Here is a 23,712-nt window from a genome sequence, read left to right on the forward strand (position 1 = left end):
ATTATTTTTGATAGCCTAATAATTATTCCATTGTTTCCATCTTTTATTATTCCATTATAAAGCAATCTATCGGTAGTAAAAAAATGTTTTATTTTTTTCCCTCGGGCTGTGCCATCTTCCTCCAAGCCCTTGCAAAAAACGAAATCACAACATTTTCGTAACTGCTTGCAAAGGTGAAAGTATTTTTTGTGGTTTTACAGCCGGTTCCCTTGACAACGGAACGCAGCCTTTTGTGTTTTCGTTCAAATTCTGTGACGTCAGCACGTTCGTTCCCAGGGTACCGTGCGACTCTGGAGATAACATTCTTGGGGTCCACCATATTGGAGGAGTCGAAAGGAAAAACCTGGAATTTTTGCTAAATCTTTCGTTGCAACGTAGTCAAAAATATTATAAAAGCAAAATCGCAATAGCTAACATTACACGCAAATTATGTGTCTGAAATAAAGCCGGTTACTTTCGTGATCAACTCGCCCCTGTCGAGGAGGTAAGAAGCTAACTTGCTATCCAAATTAGCTGTTTAGCTACACTGTCTAGGGACACCAGCCTCATCTGAATTGGCAAATATGTTTCTTAGCTAGCTAAGCTTGCATTTACACGCTAGTTAGAAATTGGCATGTAGTATGGCATTGCCTTACAGTATATTCCGCGGTTATTCATATCTGTTTGCACACCGTGGCAGGATAAAATATTTTCCTTTCATCGTGTGAATCAAGTTGCATCAAACGAGCAAAGTTAGGCTATTCTAGCTGGGTAGCTAGCCTAGCGTACTCTAGCTATCTAAATAGTAGTAGTAGCCTAATGAAATAGGTGCTAACTCTGTCTGGCAGATTTGAATTATGGCATATCGGATCACTTTGTTTAATCTTCCTTGCTCATTCATAGATAGCGACTAAACAGCCGAATTATGTAAGTAAGCTAGGTGACTGAACACAGGACACTCATGAACACACACCTATCACGACTGTCGTGTCCAAAGCCAAGGCAACATTTATTGGGAAGGTGGCACTCCGTGACTGAATTTTATTAGAATTAGTCTAGTGAGAGATGTTCTTACGAAATATTACGTTGAATTTGAAGATACAAGTAAGATTTATGCCTGCTTATGTATCATGAAATTGGAGGTTGATTTTATCTATAACAATAATTCCCTTTGAATTGTTTGTATTATTTGATTTGTTTGTAGTATTTCTTTGGCTATGTTAGATTTCACATTCGCATGTAGCTGTTGTAGATCGGTTTTGGAACAATTGAAGCCACGAATAGCAGATTGTCTTCATACAAATTTAGTTTGACTTTTGACCAACATGCAGTTTCATTTACTGACCTTAATGCTGAAAAAGGGAGGTACGCTTGGTCTCTACAGACAACTGTGTTCTGCAAGGAGACAGAATTATTTTATTACATTACATTACAACACAGGTTCGATAAAGTACAATACTTATTTTGTACAGCTATTTCTAGCCAAGAACACAGTTTAGTTCACACAGTGAACACTATTCAGGCCTAACCTCTGCAAAGCCAACTAGGCAGAAGAATAAGCTGCAGTATTAGGACAAATACAAATTACCAAAAAGTGCTGGGATGGGGCAACGTGTAACAAGTGTCATGAAAAGGGGGGGGGGGGGGGGGGGGGGTGGGGATTTAGAGTGAAATATACAGCGTGGTGATAGTTAGTCCAGGTATAGTCTGAAGAGATGAGTCTTCAGGCCACGGCGGAAGATGGATAGTGAGGGGGAGGTTCGAAGAGGGATGGGGAGTTCGTTCCGCCACTGGGGAGCTAGGGTGGAGAAGTTCTGTGATCGCTTTGGTCGGGTGGGAGGGGGTACAAGGCGCCCTGCTGCTGCAGAGCAGAGTGGTCGAGCAGGCACATAGGATCGAATCATGTCCTGCAAGTAGATGGTGGCTGTCCTGTTGGCTGCAGTGTAGGCAAGGGTCATTTGGGAATTTGTAGTTCTCGTTATGTTATCATAAAGAAAATGTGTTGTAGATTTGGCATGTGTACAGATTCAAAATATGTGTTAGAATATGTCGTGTGTAATTCTGGTTGGTTCCTTGAATCAGTTTACTTTGGCGTGTTGCCTATTCAAAGAACATGTTCCCCAAAACGTGTATTTAGTATCTGCAGATGATGGAGACACACAGAGCATGATTCATGTAATAACCTGCTTCAAAAGATAGTGCTCCTACGGTGTAGAGTCTAATTACTTTTGGTGATGTAGGTGTGAAGAGCTCCTAGTTTTTATGCAAAAAGTACAGGCCTATGCTATGTGCAAACTCTTGGCTATTTGTCAGTTACAGTTTCAAGGCAATCATCTATTCATATGTGGGTGCTCTTCCTCTGTCAGTCAATCAATTTGGTGTTATGATAATTATCCCACCTTTATATTGAAAGAGGGTGTTTGTAGCCATTTCAGATCGTTCACTCTGCATAATCATTGTCTATTAAGTATGTGATGTTGCCTTATTGCTTCAGGGAATTTATTGCAATTCCAAACTGGTACACCTGTTTTCCAAGCTTTACAGAATTTTACAAAGGTAAAACATGTAATTTATGAAAATCTGTATTTGGTTTGGCCACAAGAAACAGAAGTAGAAGAAACATTAATTTTCTTAAGTGAGGTGAGTTTTGTGAATTGCTAAGGAATTCACCAAAACATGTTATTCTTGAACATATTTGAGACACTTTAGTACCGGAATAACAGACAGATTATTTTTTGCTCTAATGGTTGAATGCTGGTTTTTCCTTCTAAACGTATCTATATAAATTGTATTTCACATTACCAAGCTTTAAACATGATGCATGGAACTTCAAGCATGTCTCAACGATAGGGTTGCTTCAGGGTTGCAACCAGAAAGGCTTACAAGTCTGGAATGTAGCATTAGAAAAAGTACTTGTGGTGTGTAGATAATTTAATTGTTCTTATTTCTTTATCTTATCTTTTCCATATGCGTGCAGACGGTGAGCCTACGTGGACCCTTGTCTGTTCTGCAGCCTTTTCCTCCCTTACCAAACAAAACCATGGACCAGGACTATGAACGCCGGCTGCTTAGGCAGATCAACATCCAGAATGAGAATGCCAGCCCTATCGTGAGTCTCTCACACAGACACCATGCCAGCGCTCACAAACGTTTTCGGCTCCATTTTGCTTTCTCAATCCTGTTTGCTATTCAGGCTCTTCGTAAAATTCCCAGTATCCTTTGTGTTCGTTAATGTTGTTATGTGTTATATTTTATTGTACTGGGTAACCACCATGCACCAACTCAATTAACACTGTTGATTTAGAATAGTCAATTTCTAAAGATAGTTAGCACAAAACAAAGCTTTCACAGTTCTATTAATTATCTTGAGTGTACAAATTTTATTTTGTCAGCGTCAGCCCTCTGTGGCATCTTAAAAATCCAAGGCTCTCTAATATGAAATGATTCATTGAGCACATAAAGCCTCTAAATGGCTAATTTTTGCTGCTGATCGCATGCATTTAAGAGAAATGTTTAGACAAGTTAAGATGTTGCACTGGCTGTAGTTGACTTCGGTTCTTTTTGGGTTTGACCTTCTTGTTGAGAGCCTAGAATCTGGAATGAGACACCTTGGAGAGTTTAACACTGTCAAGTCAAATGATCTCAAGGTCCGAAGGCAAATGTGAGAGTTCACCCCAAAATGAAACTGACACTTTTGCTTTGGGCTATAATGGAGGAAGAAAACTTGTCAAATAAGGCATCCTCACTGTTTAATGGAATAGGATTTTCCCTTGTCTACATAAAAAGGCTGTTTTGTCATTGGAAAAAGAATAAACTTGGATGTTCATTTGTGCCGCTGTCTGTCAGAGAAGGTAACTGGGTGAAAACAGCTTGCTCATTATGTTTCTACTGTTTTTCCCTGGTACTGTCTTTTCCCCAACCCCTGCAGAAAGTAACGGAGGTAATGAGAGCTTTGACTCCCACCAGCTCCCCCTTGTCTTCCCCAAGCAAGCATGGCGACCGGTTCATCCCGTCTCGTGCTGGGGCCAACTGGAGCATCAACTTCCACCGGATCAATGTGAGAGAACGCCCCTAATCGTCATCCTTCTGCATAGCAAATATGCTTGGCACATTTAACTCTTGAAAGTTTTTGAGTATTGACTCAATTCTGACTGAGGTACTTTAAGTCGTACTTTTTATTATTTATCTTGGAGAAAACTTTATTGCCCAGGTGTTGTTAATTGTGTTTTTAGAAACTGATCATAGCTCAGAAACATGGTGCTCAAAATTGACAGTTTCAGGGATAGTGAGGTCAATTTTGAATTTCTTTTTTTATGGTCTGCAAAATTTTTCATGGTGTAAAATTTTCATGGTTCTTTGACTTTTGGGGAATTTGAACAATGAACTCTGTGTTCTTTACTTTTTGCCTTCAGTGCTGTAATAGATTAATCATTGTGCACGCCTAAAAAATCTCCCAACCTTCTGAATTGCTTGTTTTTAGGAGAATGAGAAGTCACCCAGTCAAAACAGAAAGACGAAAGATGCTACATCTGACACTAACAAAGGTAACTTTGTGCACCTGAGTATGCCTTGCTGTATCAGTGACAAATACTCCAGTCCAAAGCTTAAAAGGGCTGGGTCTCTTTCTGGAGTTTTAATTATTTTTTTTATGTACACTATATGATCAAAAGTATCTGGAAACCCCTTGGTCTGGGACTGTTTTCCATGGATTTTGTCATTTTCTAACAAACTACAAACTAAAGCATTTAAACCTATTTTCAACCCAGTTATACACAAGGCAGCTTTGCTACCCATTGGGAAATGTCCACTCCATTTAAATCTGTAACATCGTTCCATTATATATAGCCTTAGACCAACTGGCCCCAGACTTTGCCCCAATGAGTTTTCACATGCAGACGTGAGGATATGCGTTGTGCTGTTCTCCTCCCAGCAGATGGGCTGGCGTATTCCGCCTTGCTGAAGAACGAGCTTCTGGGCGCCGGCATTGAGAAGGTTCAGGACCCGCAGACAGAGGACCGTCGACTGCAGCCCTCAACCCCCGAGCGGAGGAGCCTCTTTAGTGTGGGTGCTTTCATTCTGTTTCTTACGACCGTCTGGAGCGTAGCTGTTTGTCTTGGTAATAACATCTTACGCATCAGTGCGGTATAATGGTGAGGGTTTGCAATTGTATGTTCGATTCCCATGTGGAGCACGGCCATTATATCCTTGAGCAAGGTACTTAATCTGAATTGGTTTAGTATGCAGCCAGCTGTATAAGCTGAATATGTGTAAAAAATAAATGATGCATAAATTGAATATGTTTGATTAAAAAAAAAAAAAAAGGCATAGAAATGTGAGTCTTGGATAAGAGTGTCTATTAAATACCTATGAGAGTATACAAGAAGTTCATTTTTATTATTCTGGGTATATGGGAGAGTTTATTAATGCTGTCTTGAGCGTGAGTTTATCTTTATTACTCTTTTGAGTATTTGGATTTATTATTACTGTCAGGGTATATGAGTTTATTTTTATTACTCGAGTATTTGAGTTGATTTGTTTTATTGTCCGAGTTCAGCGTTGGCTCGTGTTTGACCGCTGCTCTTCTGTTGCACAGTACTCCCTCAGCGCCAAGCGGTCCACGCCAGATGACGGTAACAGCGTCTCTCCTTACTCCTTGTCCCCCGTCAGCAGCAAGAGGTACGTGGCGGGTTTTTTTTGTTTGTCATTTTTATGTTTCTTTCTAATAAGGACTGTAGACTTAACAAGAATAAAATGTGTTTTAATGTGTATCATTGTTAATACTGGTCAGATACACTCTTTCAGAATATTTTCAGCATGCTGGTGATGCAGGAATTCTAAAGATTCAAGTAGAGAAAATCTGCTTCTTTTGAAATCCATGGTGTTGAAATTGGGAGTCGGTTTGAAGGCATTACTCTGCATTGCTCTGTTCTGGCTGTCAGTCCGTTTGAAGGGCCCGCCTTTGAGTCACTGCTCTCGCCTTGCAGTCAAAAGCTGTTGCGGTCACCCCGGAAACCAACGCGTAAGATATCCAAGATTCCCTTCAAAGTGCTGGACGCCCCTGAGCTGCAGGATGACTTCTACCTGAACCTGGTGGACTGGTCCTCTCTGAACGTGCTGAGTGTGGGCCTGGGGACCTGCGTCTACCTGTGGAGTGCCTGCACCAGCCAGGTGTGTGTGTGTGTGTGTGTGTGTTGGTGCATTGGTGAGCGTGTTACTTTAACCAGATCATTTTTGGGTAGAAATGATGCCAAGTTGAGAGAAGATTCATTTCTGTTTTGGAATCGGTTATGATCAGTTCCGGTTTGTTGTGCAAAAAAGCTGTGGGTTAGATGTGGGTGCCAGGCCAAGAAAAAAGCAAAGTGGTTTCAACTGACAGTGCCCTTGCTTCACTCTTGTTAAAAATGATTTTAAACCAGCTTTGATATTCATGCGGATGTGTTTCAGCTCAGTTACTTCCTCAGAGCTCATATTTCATATCAAGAAAAAAACCTTGAATGCCATGTTTGCTTCTGATCTGAAAAATCCTTATTGAAAACCGCCAGGACATCAAGAGTACCTTGGTTAAGCTAGCTTTATTTCAAACATTTCCAGATATAAACGGTTATTTATGTGCATCTAGTTTGGTACCAAGTTTGAACCAACAGATCCTTTTCTATTAGGATATGAAACTACTGCACTGTTTTCTTTGGAAGTGCTGCCTCTTTTCCATTTCTTTAACTTGGAAGAAGGGAAAGTAATCTGGTGATAGTTTTGACAAGGCTTTATTGTCTATTGGAGACGAAACCAAATGGTCTGTGTGTATTTGGGTTTGTGTGCTAACTGAATGTAGATTTTCTGAAAAAACTTTCTTTATGCAACATCCAGTGGTTCTCAGAAGATTGTTGTGCCATTACCGATGGGAAAGATGAGCATGGCTGATGCATTTCTTTACAGGTGACACGGCTGTGCGATCTGTCGGTGGAAGGCGACTCGGTCACATCAGTGGGCTGGTCAGAAAGGGTGGGTCTCGCCTTTACCTGTCTGTGTGTGTGTTTGTGTTTGTGTGCCTGTGTGTCTGTCTGTGTCTGTATCTGTGTCTTGTGTGTGTGTCTGTCTGTCTGTCTGTCTGTCTGTCTGTCTGTGTGGTGTGCGTCTGTGTGTTTACATGTGCAGCTGCTTGACCGTGTCGATGTTTCAGGGTAATCTGGTGGCCGTGGGTACACACAAGGGCTTTGTGCAGATCTGGGATGCGGCTGCTGGTAAGAAGCTTTCCACGCTGGAGGGACACACGGCCAGAGTGGGTGAGTTACTCAGTGTGGTATGCCTGCGCCCATCTGCCTGTCTGTCAGATCAGTAGCACTATCACTCCTCCAAAATATTAAATATTAATGGTGGCACATAGAGACACATTTAGTTGTCATGTATCATTTACTAATAAAGCTAAAATACAGAGTTTGTTGTTTTCACTCATAGTTTGATGCAGGAGTGCTGAATGTCAGAGTTGAGCAATCTTAGGATGCTGTCTGTAAATTAACTACAGCGAAATTGCAGCTACATTTTAAATAAATGACGACGCGCATAACTAGTGGGTTTCAAAATTAACGCTTTATTTTAGTTAGTTAAAATAGTACAAATTCATTCTGCGTGAGATGTAACGCTCAACAATTTTTCTGCAGTGTAATGCGCTTATTATGATTTATATTTTATGTAAAGCTGATGGCAAAATATGGAATATCTGGTAAGGAGGCTATTTGGAAAAACACTGAAACAGTTTCTCTCACCCTCCATGGCTAACAAATTATTTATGGACTGATTCATAGCTATGTCCTCAAGCAGAATGTTGATTCTGTTTGCTTCAGATTACATTAGCTTGTTTGGCTTGTGCTTAGCTATTGCTGTGTGCAGTTTTAGCCTGTTTTATGCAGCAAATTGGCAGTACTCCACTTTTTTGTAGAACGGAAACCGTTTCTGCCATTATTAACTGCAATCACAAAATAACAAACAAGGCATTATGGGTATTTAGTACCATTTAATGCTACTTACAGTACGTCATTGAATGTAATTGTGTTGAAAAGATCATCTAAAAATAAAATACAACAACAAAAAATACAAAGGTATTGTCGACTTTGTCCAGCACATATTTTACGCGGTAATGGGTATTTTGGAGCGGACGATCTGTTCCCCTCTCGTTTTTTGTCATGGAATGGAATGAAACGAAGTGTTTAGTGTTAGGTCCTGAACACGGGCTCCCCCCCCCTGCACAGGTGCGCTGGCGTGGAATGCGGACCAGCTGTCGTCTGGGAGCCGGGATCGCATGATCCTGCAGCGGGACATCCGCACGCCGCCCCTGCAGTCCGAGCGCCGGCTCCAGGGGCACCGGCAGGAGGTGTGCGGCCTCAAGTGGAGCACCGACCACCAGCTGCTGGCTTCCGGGGGCAACGACAACAAGGTACCGCTGCCCATTCAGCATCACTGTGCGGGCCCATTCATGCACTTTGCTGTGGGCTCCCCTTTCGCATTACTGTTTGGCCCCTTTCATGCACTTTGCTGTGGGGCCCCCTTCACTCACATCACTGTGGGGCCCCTTTCACATTACCATTTGGCCCCTTCTATACCGTCGTGGGGCCCCTTTCACATTACCGTTTGGCCCCTTCCACATCCCTGTGGGGCCCCTTTCACATTACCGTTTGGCCCCTTCCACATCGCTGTGGGGCCCTTTTCACATTACCGTTTGGCCCCTTCCACATCACTGTGGGGACTTTTTCACGTTATTGTTTGGCCTCTTCCACAACACTCTGGGGCCCCTTTCATGCACTTTGCTGTGGGGCCCCTTCCACATTACCGCTTGGCCCCTTCCACATCGGCCCCTTTCCTTCACACTGCTATGTGGCCCCTCTCACAAGGCTGAGTGGCCCATCTCGCATCACACTAAGTTTCTAAGGCAGTAGATCTGAGGATGTTCATCCCGCGCCTTCAGTTGGAACATTGTGTGACTAAAGCGCGCTCTTCTCTTCCCTTCCCCTCGCAGCTCCTGGTGTGGAACCACTCCAGCGTGCTGCCCGTGCAGCAGTACACCGAGCACCTGGCCGCCGTCAAGGCCATCGCCTGGTCGCCCCACCAGCACGGCCTGCTGGCGTCCGGCGGGGGCACGGCCGACCGCTGCATCCGCTTCTGGAACACGCTGACGGGCCAGCCGCTGCAGTGCACCGACACCGGCTCCCAGGTCTGCAACCTGGCCTGGTCCAAGCACACCAACGAGCTGGTACGGAAGCGCACGCCAATGAACTCCCTTCTGAAAACATCCCATCCCATTCCTTTGATTTTTAGACAACACGGGGCTCGGCAGTAAGGAGTGCCCGCTGGCTTGGGGCCGCAGTGAGATTGGTTGGGGCCAATTGATTGATCTCTCGCTTGTCCAATCTGGCCAGTACCCTAAACAAGTCTTTTTCAAGTCAAAAGCCGCGTTTCCACCGCAGGAACTATACCCCGGAACTAGGAACCTTTTGAGGAACTCAGTGCGTTTCCACCGCAGGAACTAGGGTCTAAATTTAGTTCTGGGGGCTTTGTTTTACCCCCCAAAACGTTCCTGCTCGGGGGGTAGTACTTTCCGAAAGTACAGGAACCTTTTGGGTGGAGCTTGCAGCGCTGAACATTTCTGATTGGTCGAGTACTCGTAGCATTTGTGTTGTATTTATTTTCCGCCATTACCCGCCATGTTTGAAAATATGCAGCGGCAAACCAATTTATTTTCATAATAACTTCAAATCAAACTTGTATGTTATGCGGCGCAGTAGCCTACTTTTGGTTATAGCCTGTCAACGTCTTGGAATTATAACGTGTGCTCTTCTGTTCTTTTCTTGCTTTAGTATTCGTTTTATAAAATGCTAAGCATTCGTTCTGGGACAGCATATTACGTAGGCTACCAAAACATTCAAACGGATTAATTCGGTTGCTGAATATTTTCTTCCGGATTTTCTTTGTTAGCCCGTTGTAATTGACTCAAAACGTTTGATACAGTTATGTGAGGTATGCGGTAGTTCTGCATAATTAACATTGGTGAGACAGTACAAGCAAACTGGAAATCACCTTCCGCACTTTTTATCCGGGTAAAATAACAGGTTAATTCTAGTAATCTTCCCTTTAGCTTTTTCAGACTGCCGTAATTTTACTGCCATTTTTCAATTCCACGAAAAGACCAGGAAGACTATGGACTCATTTATGGTGCATGGTTCGCATCTGGAGGGCACACTTCGCTGCTCGGCTAGTAGTAACTTCGAAGAAAAGCAAACGGTGACTGTACCACTACTAATTTACATTTTCACGCAAGTCCGAGTTTTCGTTCTATTCTTGTCATTTTGCGATTAGCCTATATGGAATTGAGGACGAGAAAGTAATAAAACAGCAAATTGTTTACAACGTGTGCATGTTTTCTGCTTTTAATGAATGTGTTTGAGAGGATATATGAAAATCAATAAATACAAAAGTAACCATATATAGTCATTGTTGGTAACCCGTTGTATATAAGTGGAATAAACCCCTCCGGGCTGTCCCGGTTATTAGAAAATAATGTAGGCTACTTCGGTGGTAGTATGGTGTTACAGAAGAAATCATATGACAGAAGGACCGACGACAACGTCAGTGGGCTAATTTGCCTAATCTTCGCGGTACTTTAGACCCCGGTGGAAACGCAGACAACCATTGGCTGAAGGAACCTTTTAGTTCCTGGTAAAGTAGTTCCTGGGACTGAAAGTTCCGGGTAATTTTGGTGGAAACGCGGCTAAAGAGAACGATGGTTTTTATCATCCCGAAAACTGCTACAACTTGATCATTCTTGCTTATCATGCACGAATATTACAATTTGATTATTTATTAATATTTGTACTGAGTAATGTCTGGATTGGTTTGACATACTTATGCGCAAGATAAAACCGCTGTGTAATGAAGTAACATTAAAACGATAATGTTGCTATCTAGGTATTGCTAGAAAGCTTAGTGAACAAAGAAAATGAATTAACCAGATATTAGCTGACTATATTTTTACTATATTATACTATAATTGTTAAACTGCAAGCATCTTGCCTCAAAATTCAAAATCCCCAGGCAAAGAATGATTCCAGCATTTTGCATCTGCAATTGAACCGCTCAGAGAGACAAAGGTCATCCATTATTGGCAGATTTTCACTTTAAATGCAAATAGTCTCCTTTAAAAAGTGATTATATTTGGTAGTTGGTCCAGTGGAAAGAATCCTTAAAGTCGAGCCCTGCAAACGCATACGTATGTGTTGGTATCTAACAGCTACATATGTCCCCCAAATCCTCCCCCCTCTTTTCAGGTCAGTACCCATGGCTACTCCCAGAACCAGATCCTAGTGTGGAAGTACCCCTCGCTAACCCAAGTGGCCAAACTGACGGGGCACTCCTACAGAGTCCTGTACTTGGTATGTACTTTGCTCTGCCGCCCACTCTTCAGCTACCAGCACAACTATGAGTCGAGGCAAAACAGTCTTTTTACTGCATTGTGGGTGTTTTAAAGCCAGTCTGTCAATGGATCATTCAAAGGCGTCAAAGGTGTTAACTGCACGCACGGCCGTAAAATTAATCAGATAAGGAAATGGGGTCCTAGGTTATAAAATGTTCACACACTGGAACGGTTATTGTGCAATATTACGAATCGTACCGCTGTTGCCATTTTTTTCCTTATTTGGCATGAATGGAGGAAAATGTCATTGCAAGCATACATCACATTTAAAAATAAATGGTAGTTGGTATTACTGTCTGCTGCAAGTAGATGTGAGAGGCTCTGTGACTATTTCCCATTTCGTATTCTGAGGTAGGAATTTTCTACCTCAGAATATTCTACTGAATATGGGCTCTGATGTGCTTCAGTGAAGGGTTTTCAGTTGTAGGGAAAGGAATGTCCTACCGACTCTTTTCTGTTTTCCTCGTAGGCCATGTCGCCAGACGGGGAGGCCATCGTCACTGGAGCCGGGGACGAGACGCTGCGATTCTGGAACGTGTTCAGCAAAACGCGGTCGACTAAGGTACAGCTAGCTCTGCGGTAGAAGGCGCACGCTGACATACATACACAGCTGCGCACCGGCACATGCATGTACAGCGAGTTAGGGCAGTCGTTCCAGAAACGGTCGGCTTTTATGATCCTCGTGACCACAAACGAGTTGTATCGCACGATTCAGAGTTTTGATATTCATTTAAACTTTTGTGATTTTATTGTAAACTAATTAGAATGTGTATTGCTCTAGTGCTGTAATCTACAATTTGTTTAATTTAAAGTCTTATTATGAACTGACATTTTAACAAACCTTTTTGAAGACTGGTGTAGTGCTTGTACCCATTTCTATCCATTTGCTAAAATGAATGACTTTCTGAGTGAACATGCTACTCTCTCCTTCCCAGGAATCTGTATCAGTTCTGAACCTGTTTACTAGAATACGGTAATGCTGAGGTGCTATTCGGGGAAGAAGAAACAGTGGCTTCATCATTCAACGCACATCTCATCCTGCAAGATCCTTACTCCCGACACTGCCTTCTGACGAAGAGGAGCACAGAAAGCGAAGACACTCTTCCTCCTTCTGTTTGTTTACAAAGGGACTTGATTTTTTGGGATCGGCCAAATACAGATTTAAAGGTTTTGTCATCATTAATGTTTTTTTTTCTGCCTCATTGTACAGTTTTGTTGTAATTGTTTTTTTTTGTGTGTGTATGTGTACGTGCTTTCTTTTGTACCAGTTGTCTACAGTCACACAGTTTGTGTTAACAGCCTTAAAATTTAAACCAATGACATAACCGTAGGACTTGAACACACATGGGCACTGTTTCAGTTATTTCTGCAGTTGTAATTTATTTACCTGATGATAAAATTATTTTTAAGTTGGATTATTAGGTTGATTTCAAGAAGAATGATAATCAGGGGTGGATCTTATGGCAGAGCAATATTTGTTTTTAAATTACAGTACTACTATAAAATGTCATTTCTAGTATCGGGCAATTGCTACAAGGGACTTGATCCAAATTACTTTGTGGGACTATCAAAAAAGTTATTTTCCTTTTTTTAAGTTACATGCTTCCTTGCAGTTAAGTAACTGTAAGAAAGCAATTCATTTTTAAAACACGATGAGTATAATGGAGATGGGGTTGTTTGTCATACATTTAGGTGACCTGCTCTTCAGTACTGCCCTTCTTTCTAAGTTTTACTTATTCATAGGAAAACCCAATTTGGTTGAAGCTTCTCGGAGAGTATGATGTATATGTCTACATTACATTGTTTAATGTGGTAATTTGAATATTTTTTTAAAACCCCAATCAGTGATGCTTTCCTCCAGATCAGTCGGTGTCAGTTCCATCAAGCATGTTACACGTGACAGTACAGCTTGCCTACCAGTGTTTAAAGGGAAACGTTCCGTTTTTGAAGTACTGAAAAATTCTGTTGGAAATGATTCTACTTAATCCTTAGGTTTTTTAAAATTATGGTGAGGTTATCAGTGGGACAATAGAATATTTCTACCACCTTGTTCATGTGACTTGAACTGTATAGAACAAAGAAATCCATGTAGCTTTCTAGCAGTTGATACTTTGAAGAAAGGCTGAGTAATTATCAAGGATGAAAACTGTCCGTTTCCCCCATTGTAAAGTTTAAGGAAATCTTTTCCATTTGAGTCCCCTTGTTAAACATAGTCAGTTATTTTAGTTCAGTTCAGGTCATCTTTCTCATGGCACTTCTATAATCTCTTGTTTCAAATGACAAAGCAGGTTGTGTGGAAGAGAAAGTTTGACTTTCCTCACTTTAAAAACATAAGAATACTCTGATTGCCTGTTTTATATTCTTGAGTAGCTTGTTTATTTCTTTATCAAGGTTTGAATGTACTTTCTGTACCACTAGAGTGAATGGTATTTATTTGACTTGTGGAACGATATTATGAGTGATGTGAGTTAAACTTTATACAGGCTGAATGTGGATGACCTGTTTGTGTCCCAAGTTTTTATAGTCATTTATTTTCCATCTTCTGAGATCATAACTGCCAACTTGAAAAGCCTAAAGAATGTAAAACGAAATCAAAGAATTTATTTACTGGAGAAATTGAATAAATTCTGATTTGTGGCCCATGGTAGTGCTGACTTGTGTTTGGATATTATTTTACCTTGTTTGCTTCCCTTTGACCGTCATTTCGCCTGCGCTGTTTTCGTTTATATGGTGATGAAAGGGTTGTAATGATGCCGAATATTCGTGTTTCGAGCCCAGCAGCTCATATTAGCTTGGTAGGTTGTCAATCTCGTCGATGCTTTTTTGTGCTCAATCGCTTATAATTCTTTGAGCTCTGAAACGGGGAAATCCGCCTATACTCCGAACGCCATGCCCATATATATATAGTCACTACAAGTAAACGTGTAGTATCACCCCTTTTGTGAGCATATTAATAACAACATGTTAAAGAAAAACTATTGGGTACTTAAAGTTGACCGAGCGGCTGCAGACGGGGAGTGGTTTCTAAGTTAATGACTCGACACCTGGACCGAGAGAAGGAAACTTCAATACCCAGAAGATTTTGCTGTGCGATTCTTCACCGGAAACGATGCCCGGCGGGAGGTTGGCCCTTTTTTTACAGTCTCTGGGTTGGACCAATCAACTGGGTTGGAAACTAAACGAGTGTGAAAAGCTACTTCAAAACGCAAGGCTGGGTGTTTTCTCTCACCGCTTCTCTCGAATTGTAGATATTTACACCGGTGACAACAGCAGTAGAGTGTTTTTCACCACCACTCAACTGCCGTTGTCACTATTTTAAATGGAAACTTAAGTTTCTGTATTCCCTTGCATTGAAAATACCAAAGTAGCTAGAGTAGAACGAGTCGCATGATACTTGGTCATATGTGTATGCAGGGTCTTTCATTGCTCAAAAAAGGGCTTAGGTGGTGTCTTTGCGTGACAATGACTGCGATCGTTCCGGCTTTACATCCACTGTTAACTCGATGCGTTGTCTCCCTATATTTATCTACATTTTCAAGTATTTAAATTATTTTTATACATTCACTCAAAGAATGCTTGTCCCATTCTTTTTGTCATTGGTGTTACTTTTACCGTGTAACAACATAAAAGGTTTCTTAGAATTCTGTTTCCTCGTTCAGTCTGCACATACAGGCGAAAGCAGTGTAGGTTAAAGATTTAGTGGAATCCACTTAATTGCATAAGGATTATTTCTTATTTCGGGTATTTTCATAGAATAGCCAAATACATAACCATGTCCCATTCATTCCATTGCAAAGCGATCACAAACCATTACTGCAAATTTTGGAATTTCCATGCAATTATGTCTAATTCCATCGCACAATGATCTATAAATATACCTTAAAAGTCAGCTCATAATTAAACCGATTATTGGTATTTGTACTAGATGGTATTTGTGTGGGAGTGGTACTAGGTGGTTCTGTTTTTGTGGGAGTGGTACTAGGTGGTTCTGTTTGTGTGGCTGTGGTGCTAGGTGTGGTATCTTCTATTCTTTCTGCGGGTTGAGTGTGCACAGGGGCAGACTGAGTCAGCCAGGCAGTAGGAGATACAGAGGGAGATTGAGGAGCTGAAAGCAGAGCTGGATCAGGGGTGAGGATGAGGTGAGGCTTTCTCTGTCCTTGCACAGTTATGGGAGTGCTGGCCGCTGCCCGGCCCTGGACCAGCTCAGCAGGTTGGGGCCCCTCCCTGTTCTGCTCTCTCCCCCTTACCCACACCTCTCTTCTGCCTGCATGGGCTTGAGTGTTTAGACTTCTACATGCCTCAGTCTTTTTTGGCTGGAAAGCAGAAGTGCCGTTGGTGTTCTGCAGTGAGCCCAGTGATGGAGGCAACTCTCTGGGCCTCTTTGGTCCTGCGCCACTAGTCCTAGTACAGTAAATAGTACCCTACCCCTGGACAAACACACCTGCCACCTCAGTGCACAAATTGTTGTAAGTCTTTACATTTATTTTTGTAAAGCAAACAAAAAATAAAAAATAAATTCCCATTGCTTCAACTGAGGGTAAATGATCCAGTGGTAAGAATCTTTCCATTACCTTTTTTCTGTGTTCCTCTGTCCCTCCATCCTTCTCTTCTCAGCATGATGTGAGAGAGCTGTGTGAGGAGAGGCAGCTTTTCATCCACTCTCTGCAGCAGAGTGAGCTGACGGCTGTGAGCACCACTGGCGAACATTGAGTACAATGCAGCAGCTTAAACTCTGACCCACTGCCCTAATCTCCATCCTTATATAATAACACTCTTAGCAGAGTCTGCTAATATTACTGGATGATATACTACACAATAATACTTATTATAATCTTGAACACATTCTGTCAGTTACCAGTTTTTGTTTTTCTCTTTATCCCAAGCTTATCCAGTTGTGTTTCAGCACTGGCTCAGTGCTGTACAAGTAGGATAACTGATTGAGGGTATACAGCAAGTAGCTTATGTTCAGGGTTTCTGTGGTTCAGCAGCTAATTAAAGCCTTGAGTACAAAGTATTTTGATTTTTTAACGACTTAATCACTGGTGCTGAAACGTACCCTGTGGCCCCCCCAGGACTGTATTCTTACGCCCATGTTCTAAATGATTAGCCATTATATACATTTTATGGTAGTGTCATATGCAACTACGTTATATGATAGTGTCTGTCCTAGCAACACTAGTGCTAGCTCTTGCCACACCACACATTGCTGGTGCTGTGGGGGCAGCTCTGTCAAAACTTTCTGCCTACCTGAACTGTTTCATTTTCCATTGCTAACAGTCAGAAAAACTATATTGGGCTATTGCGAGCTAGCTAGCCAAACAAACAAACTACTAGTCCCTTATCTGAGCAGGAGATCACCAATCCCTTATCTGAGGATCGGATCATGATTCCTTATTTCAGCAGGCTTCTAAATGATAATGGATTTTTTATTTGTGATGTTTGCCTAGAGACTTGTTGCACCGTAGAATATGCGTATTTAGTAACAGCAAAAGTAATTATAAATTGTTTTTATGACCGTTAAAAAAAAACCTGGCATAATGTTAAGTGGTAGAGAATGCCATTGTACTGTAACTAATACAATGGTATGCACTACTAGTAATGTGTTGGAGGTAGTGCTACGCTGTCTCTCTTTTCATGAATGCCCCTCCACCCTTTTTATCTCTCTCCCTTCAGGAGCTGATTGGCTCACACCCTCCTAGCCATATTGTGTCTGCGCTGCAGCACCAGGCCTCCTGGCTGCAGAGCTCATTGCAGGAAAAGTTTCCCATGCTGGATGTGGAGCAAGAGGTGGCTGCTCTCCGGTAAATTCACTCTTTTGTGGTTCGTCCTGTATACTTAGCATGCGTCCCTTTATTGACTTCAGGAAGCCCATTTCCCTCTGCTTTATTGGGAGTATCCAGACTTCTCACAGGTAGTTAACAGAGTATGCCATCATAATAACATTTGTATTTGTATAACATTTGATGCACATTATGAATGTGCAACAAAGCAGAACTTATGCAGTGCCTACGAACATGGGTTTTGAAGTCCTTGGCGTGACAAGTCCCATTTTCGCTGAAAAAAGGTTTGACTAATGGAACCTGACAAATTTTTGGTGCTTTGCTTCACACCTAACTGAACAGAAGAAGGCTGCTAGAATTTAAATGGCACATGTAAATGTATGCATTGTTACACACCCTCTTGCATTGGCTATTCCCCTAGCCATAAAAGGTTAAAACAGAAGAACTGTTCATTCTTTAATTCAGCAAGGGCCTTTCCATCCTGCTCTGTGATAAGGACTTATCTATGTCTACATTGGTATATCCAGAGAAATGTGTCAGAATAACTCATTTTAAGATATTAGCACTATTTTTTTGACTCCCTGGTGTTGGTTTACTGTTTTTCTCAATGTACAATGAATCATATATCATTATGAGAATAAATACCTGTAGGACATCTTGAAAGAAGAGGAGGAACTTCCTTCAGTCAAGTCTCTTTTACAGGTACTGGTATATATAAACAGTTTGTTTTGCTATGCATTAGAATGAGTGTTTTAGCTCTGCTACAGTTAGCATGCTTTAGGTATGTACTCAAATGAGTGTTATTGCTCTCTGCTGGAGTTAGTATATTTATCAGTTTATGCAAATGAGTGTGTTTTAGTTGTGTAAATGTGGTTAGCTGTACACTGCAGTGAGATTGTGTTAGCTGTGTATTTGAGTGAGTGTGTGTTAGTGAAAAATACACTCACTCTAGCACATGGCCAGCCACACTGACTTGTGTGCATGGACACTCTCACTCCAGAAAAAGTGTTGGAGTTAGTATGGTTTAGCTACTGGTATAAATGTGTTTCTGCTCTGTGCTAGAGATAGTGTGTTTTATCTTTGCACTTAAAGGAGTGTGTTTTAACTGTGTGGATAAGTAAATGTGGTTAGCTGTGTGCTGGAGCAAGTTTGTGTTAGCTGTGTGTACTCCAACACATGACCGGCCTGCATTCACTTGTGTACAAGGCTAACGCACACGTGTTGCAGCTGCGTCCTGGAGCCTGCTTTGGTTGCGTGCTTGAGTGAGCACGTTTCCGCCCTTAATCTCCCTGCAGAGGGGCTGGGAGGAGGTGGAGCAGGCTCTGGTGCAGCTGGCCTGGGTTTGACAGCACCAGGACCAGCTGAAGGCCAACCGGAAGGAAGTGTATCTGGAACTGCCCCTTGTGAGGTATATGTACTTCATGACATGGCACAGAGAAAGGGAGAAAGGGGTACAAGGCAACTGCAGCCAATGTCATCCCCGAGGAACTTTCCATTCAGTTAAATAAGCAGACATTTGTTGATTATGGTGAAGTCAAGGACATTCAGGCTCTATAATGTGTCCCTTCAGGCCACCGGGCTGCAGTGTCTGCTGGCTTTCGCTATTTTTCAGCTCCAGTGATTCAGTCTTTGATTGGCTGAAGAGTCATGCACCTTGTTCTCCAGGCCTTCATTGGCCGCTGGCTGAAAGGCAACCGCAAATACCAGTGAACACTGTGGCTCTCCAGACCTGGAGTTTGACACCCTGTCAAACCTGTGTCCCTGTTGTGATTTTATAAGCTTAGTGTACAATCGAGAGGATGTGAGTGGCCAGTGAATTGAGACGACACTTGAGGCTTATTGAGACAGGAAGCTTTCATGTTCAGTCATGAGAGAATACTCTTTTAGAATAGGATAAGATTACGCTCCATTAAAAGGCACAGTTGTATCACTCATTCCGTTAAATGTGATTATTTGTTTCAGGCCTCTCCACAGCTGTCTTCCTGGTCTGAATTGTTGTTGAAAAAAACCAAAGTCACCACACCCGGTTTTAAACAGATGTCTGTCTACTCTACAGTGTCATCTCTCTCTCTGTTTTTCTCTGTCTCTCTCTCGGTCTCTCTCTGCCTCTCATTCTTTCTCTCTCTCTCTTTCTCTCTCTCTCTCTCTCTCTCTCTCTCTCGCTCATTAACGTGTTTGTGTTTGCGCAGGGCAGTGTTTGAGCTGTAGCTGCAGTGTGTGCTCCAGGCTGCTCTGACAGACAGCGCGCAGCATCGCTGCGTGTGCAGGAACAGCGTCGCCCCCGGGTCCATCCCGCGCCTGAAGTCGGCGTGCACCAGCTGCCCGTGAACCGTATCCCGACGCCGCAAATTTATTTTAAAATTTTATTCTGTGTTTTTTTGCAAGCTACCAAGCAGGAGCAAATCCGTGGGCTAATTAAGGCTAATTATCGCGAATGCCAAGAGTGAGCTTCCGACATACGAACATTCCGATGTTCACAACGACATATCCCACACACAGAGCCGTATAAAATGGATGCCACATGGACGTCTGACACTCTGCTTGTTTATTTTTTATTGAATGTCCCTTCTTGTGTAGGTTTCAGCCTATGAGAATACTGTATATTGTTCTTGAGATTAAGACCAGAGAATCATGTCGCCTACAGGGGACAGAAATGAATTGCCTGCTCAGAATAGGAGGATATGTTACTGTATGTGACATGCTTCTCCTAATAGAATTGCGTTGTGCTCTCACGGTTTTGTTTCCGTTTTTGAGGTTTATTTGGCTAAATTAATGTATTTTCAGTGATGGAAGCTGTTAATTTGTCTCAGTTTGTTTTTTATTTCTCTGCAATATTCTGCCCAAACATGCTTTGTCAGTCAGTCAGGCGAACTTACACTGATAGTGGCTGGTGTGAATGCCAGATAGTATGCGTACACTGCCACCCATTGACTGGGCCCTTGTGCACTTAAATTTGCAAAATCATTCAGAAGTTTATGCCCCCTCCTTTTTTTTGTCCCTCTGACTCCTGTACATCCTCGACTGGACTCTAAGCCAGATGAGGCAGTCTGCGGAGGGGAGACTGGGGCCTTGGTGCGGGGCGGCGGTGGAAGTGACATCAGCACTGCGCAACACCGTGTCCCAGGAGGTCAGACTGATGGGCTCCATGTCACTGGCTGCCCTCAATCGCAGAGTTATCAAATGGGACGCAGGAAATAGGAAGGGCAAATTGAGAGTGAATGTATCCTGTTAATAGTTCCTTCTTAGTGTGTTTCTCTTAATCGTAGCCCTCTGTGGGTTGTTTTTCTGTTCCTTAACAAGCAGTCAAGAGGAAGAAGTTGACTATTTTTTTTGCTTGTTTTTTTTTGTTTGTGAAGATGTGTTCTTAGTGACCTCATGCCGGACTGAGACCTGCTTTCTGTGTGTTTGCCTCAGTGTCCAGCGAGTCCCTGCTGAATGTCTGTCCATCTACCTCCTGCGCTCCTTCCACAACCTGTGTGAGAGCTTGGCCTTTCCCATGTACAGGGTTAGTGAGCACACAAACAAACACACACACACACACACATGCTCGCGCACACAAGACGTGTCTGAGTTCGCCATGTACAGGGTAAATGAGCATCTTCTCGCACGCAGAAATAAATGAACATACAGACACTCACCCATAAACACACACACACACTGTGTTGCTCTTCCCCACCTCATCTCCGATGTGCCTGTTCTCATTTCTGACCCTGTGCTCCTCTCAGGCACCAGTGCAGCTGACTGCGCAGGCAGCGTCCCAGCAGTTGGAGCTGCATTTCCTGCGTAGGCTGCTGCGGCTGCAGCTGTACACTCTCTCATAGGACAACCTGCAGGGCCAGAGGACGCTGTTACCCGCCCTGGCCCAGAAGAGTACAACTGCTCTGTACCTCACTATGCACTCAGTCTCAACAGCGACTGCCACTTTCTTTTACAGCTACTTCCCATAGATAATAATAACTGCCTTCCTCTTTACTCTGCTGTACGTCTTGTCAAGCTCCCACTCCGGTCCTCACCGTGCTGTTCCACTGTACTGGCCCTCTGAGAGTGAACATGCGTGAGGTGAAGGAAGAGCTGCTGCAGTGTTTGCTGCTCTGGGTTAGAGAGCTGAGGCGGCGCACTTCCCAGGGTCTACTGTACGGGGCTCAGACTAAGATCGGCATCTCGCACTGGTGAGCGCCGCACTTGGGCTCAGACACGAGCCGGGAGCTATACAGCGTGCACTCGTTGCATATGCTCTAACACTAGTGCTCAACGGCTGTGTGATACTCAGCTGAAGGTGTTGCATGATTTACTGTACATGCAGCATGCATGTTGTGCACATGCACTCATAGTTGTACTTAGTACTTGTATTGTTATGTTGTATTCTCACATGGGCAGAGTGATATATTTTGGCTCTGTAAATGCTCTCTGCTTCTGATTTCTCAGTTTTATTCTCTTTCAGTGTCCCACTCTCTGTCTCTCTCTGGCTGTCTCCTTCCTCTCTCTGCAGGTGGAAGCTGACTGCTCAGTTTGTTCTGCCAGAGTAGCAATAGTGCAGACTGACTCTGCAGAAGTGGCTGCATGCAGAGATGGAGGCTGCAGCCAAGGCCCTGGAATGAACACAGGACAACCAGCACACACTTACAGACACATATACATACCTTCATATGACCAGCACACACTTACAGACACACATACATACCTTCATATGACCAGCACACTTACAGACACAGGTACATACCTTCATATGACCAGCACACTTACAGACACAGATACATACCTTTACATGACCAGCACACACTTACAGACACAGATACATACCTTCATATGATCAGCACACACTTACAGACTCACATACATACCTTCATGTGACCAGAACACACTTACAGACACACATACATACCTTCATATGACAGCACACACTAACGGACACAGATACATACCTTTACATGACCAGCACACACTTACAGGCACAGATACATACCTTCATGTGACCAGAACACACTTACAGACACAGATACATACCTTCATATGATCAGCACACACTTACAGACACAGATACATACCTTCATTTGCCTAGCACACATTTACAGACACAGATACATACCTTCATATGACCAGCACACACTTACAGACACAGGTCCATACTTCATATGACCAGCACACACTTACAGACACAGATACATACCTTCATATCACATATAGCTCTACAGAGGAAAATTACTTTTGTTTAGCTATTAAGTTTGTGAATTTACCTACTGGAGATACGACATACTGCTTCCATTTCTGTTTTACAGTCTTTCATTGTAATCCTTGCCATTGGCATGACGTTTTTTCTGTATTTTTATTTGAGGATAAGGTTCATTTTGAAAGTGATCATGTGTTATAGTAATTTGAATGATATGTTTTGTACTAAACTGTATGTTAGATAATTTTTTTCCGTAATATGTAAGCCACTGTAACAATGGAAATAGCTGGTGTGTTTCCACTCTGCATTGATTCACTATTCTGAAAATATGTTTAAATAACTTTTTGTGTGATGATGAGTTAGTACATTACTGAAAAATTTAAGGCAGTCACTGTGCCATACCATCAAACAAAGACTATAATAAAGAGTGCCTCTATTTTCACTAAGGATACCTTGTATGCAGTTGAGCTATGACAGTTATGACAATATAATATGTTCAGAAATATTTTTTGTTCAAACAGTAGCTAAGTTCTTCGAAAGTTTGTGAATAAAATTGTAAAAGTGTGCTGCGTACAGGTCATGAAAAAATGAAAATACTTAATGGGGAGCAAGCATTGTCACTGAATAGTGTTGAGTCACCATAAGGGGTCAGTTCAACCGGTATGTGTCATGTAATAGAGGCTACTGTGATCTGGAATTCTGACAGAGGAATGCATCACTTTTCTACTTCCACAAGACAATCGACTCGAGCTTAGTTAATGGAAGCTGAAAAGGGTCTCAGGCACTGCTCCAAAATGCCCCATAAATGCTTGATTGATTCAGCTCTACACAGTGAAATGTTCAGTGTTAAATCAACTCTTACGAAGTGCATATGGTCGCAATTAGACTCATGTACTGTGTTGGAGTTGAAATAACACTGGACATTTTACTGTAGACAGAGAAGGTTCTGACATCGATAATGTCAATGTATCTGCCAAATATACAGTGCATAATATTTAAATGTAGCTGAGTAATACACAATCACAAAAAGGGATCGGAAGTAAAATTTTTTAAAGTTTGGAGCATTTTCCACTTACCGGTGAGTTGAATAGTTGCTGATTGCAACAATTATCTTGTTTCAATGAAGTAATGCAAATTCAATGGCCTACAGCAGTGGAAAGCCCAAATAAGAACTTGAGTTTCCCAACTAAGTTTTTTTTTTATCACGTTTTTAAAAACATGTTTTTTTCAATGCCATTCAATGCTGCTTCAATAAGTACAAAAATACATTTAAAAAAATTATTTTTCACATCTCTGGCAGTTCATGCAATCGCTAAAGTACAGTATTT

General features: G+C 42.3%; 1 protein-coding gene and 1 long non-coding RNA gene across 4 annotated transcripts; both read left to right on the plus strand.

Annotated features, from left to right (window-relative positions):
• The first annotated feature begins 281 nt into the window (after positions 1-281).
• LOC118230609 (fizzy-related protein homolog) lies at positions 282-14,084 on the plus strand. Of its 2 annotated transcripts, none has more exons than XM_035423761.1 (14): positions 282-484; positions 2,957-3,088; positions 3,908-4,036; positions 4,460-4,523; positions 4,910-5,040; positions 5,573-5,655; positions 5,964-6,147; positions 6,913-6,978; positions 7,157-7,259; positions 8,223-8,407; positions 8,987-9,220; positions 11,292-11,396; positions 11,907-11,999; positions 12,373-14,084. In XM_035423761.1, the coding sequence occupies exons 2-14, from the start codon at positions 3,020-3,022 to the stop codon at positions 12,412-12,414; spliced, it is 1,488 nt and encodes a 495-aa protein (XP_035279652.1). In that variant the 5' UTR covers positions 282-484; positions 2,957-3,019; the 3' UTR covers positions 12,415-14,084. The 2 variants fall into 2 exon arrangements, with proteins under 2 accessions (XP_035279652.1, XP_035279653.1); XM_035423762.1 differs by having other exon boundaries at positions 4,913-5,040.
• Positions 14,085-14,639: 555 nt separating this feature from the next.
• On the plus strand, positions 14,640-22,833 carry LOC118229365. Of its 2 annotated transcripts, XR_004765658.1 has the most exons (8): positions 14,640-15,576; positions 17,111-17,238; positions 17,869-17,919; positions 18,513-18,625; positions 19,407-20,344; positions 20,632-20,722; positions 20,943-21,386; positions 21,707-22,833. It is a non-coding gene; the product is annotated as an uncharacterized LOC118229365 (long non-coding RNA). The 2 variants fall into 2 exon arrangements; XR_004765657.1 differs by having other exon boundaries at positions 17,111-17,919.
• The last annotated feature ends 879 nt before the right edge of the window (positions 22,834-23,712 follow it).

This window comes from Anguilla anguilla, chromosome 6 (genome assembly GCF_013347855.1).
Source record: "Anguilla anguilla isolate fAngAng1 chromosome 6, fAngAng1.pri, whole genome shotgun sequence".
Lineage (NCBI taxonomy): Eukaryota > Metazoa > Chordata > Actinopteri > Anguilliformes > Anguillidae > Anguilla > Anguilla anguilla.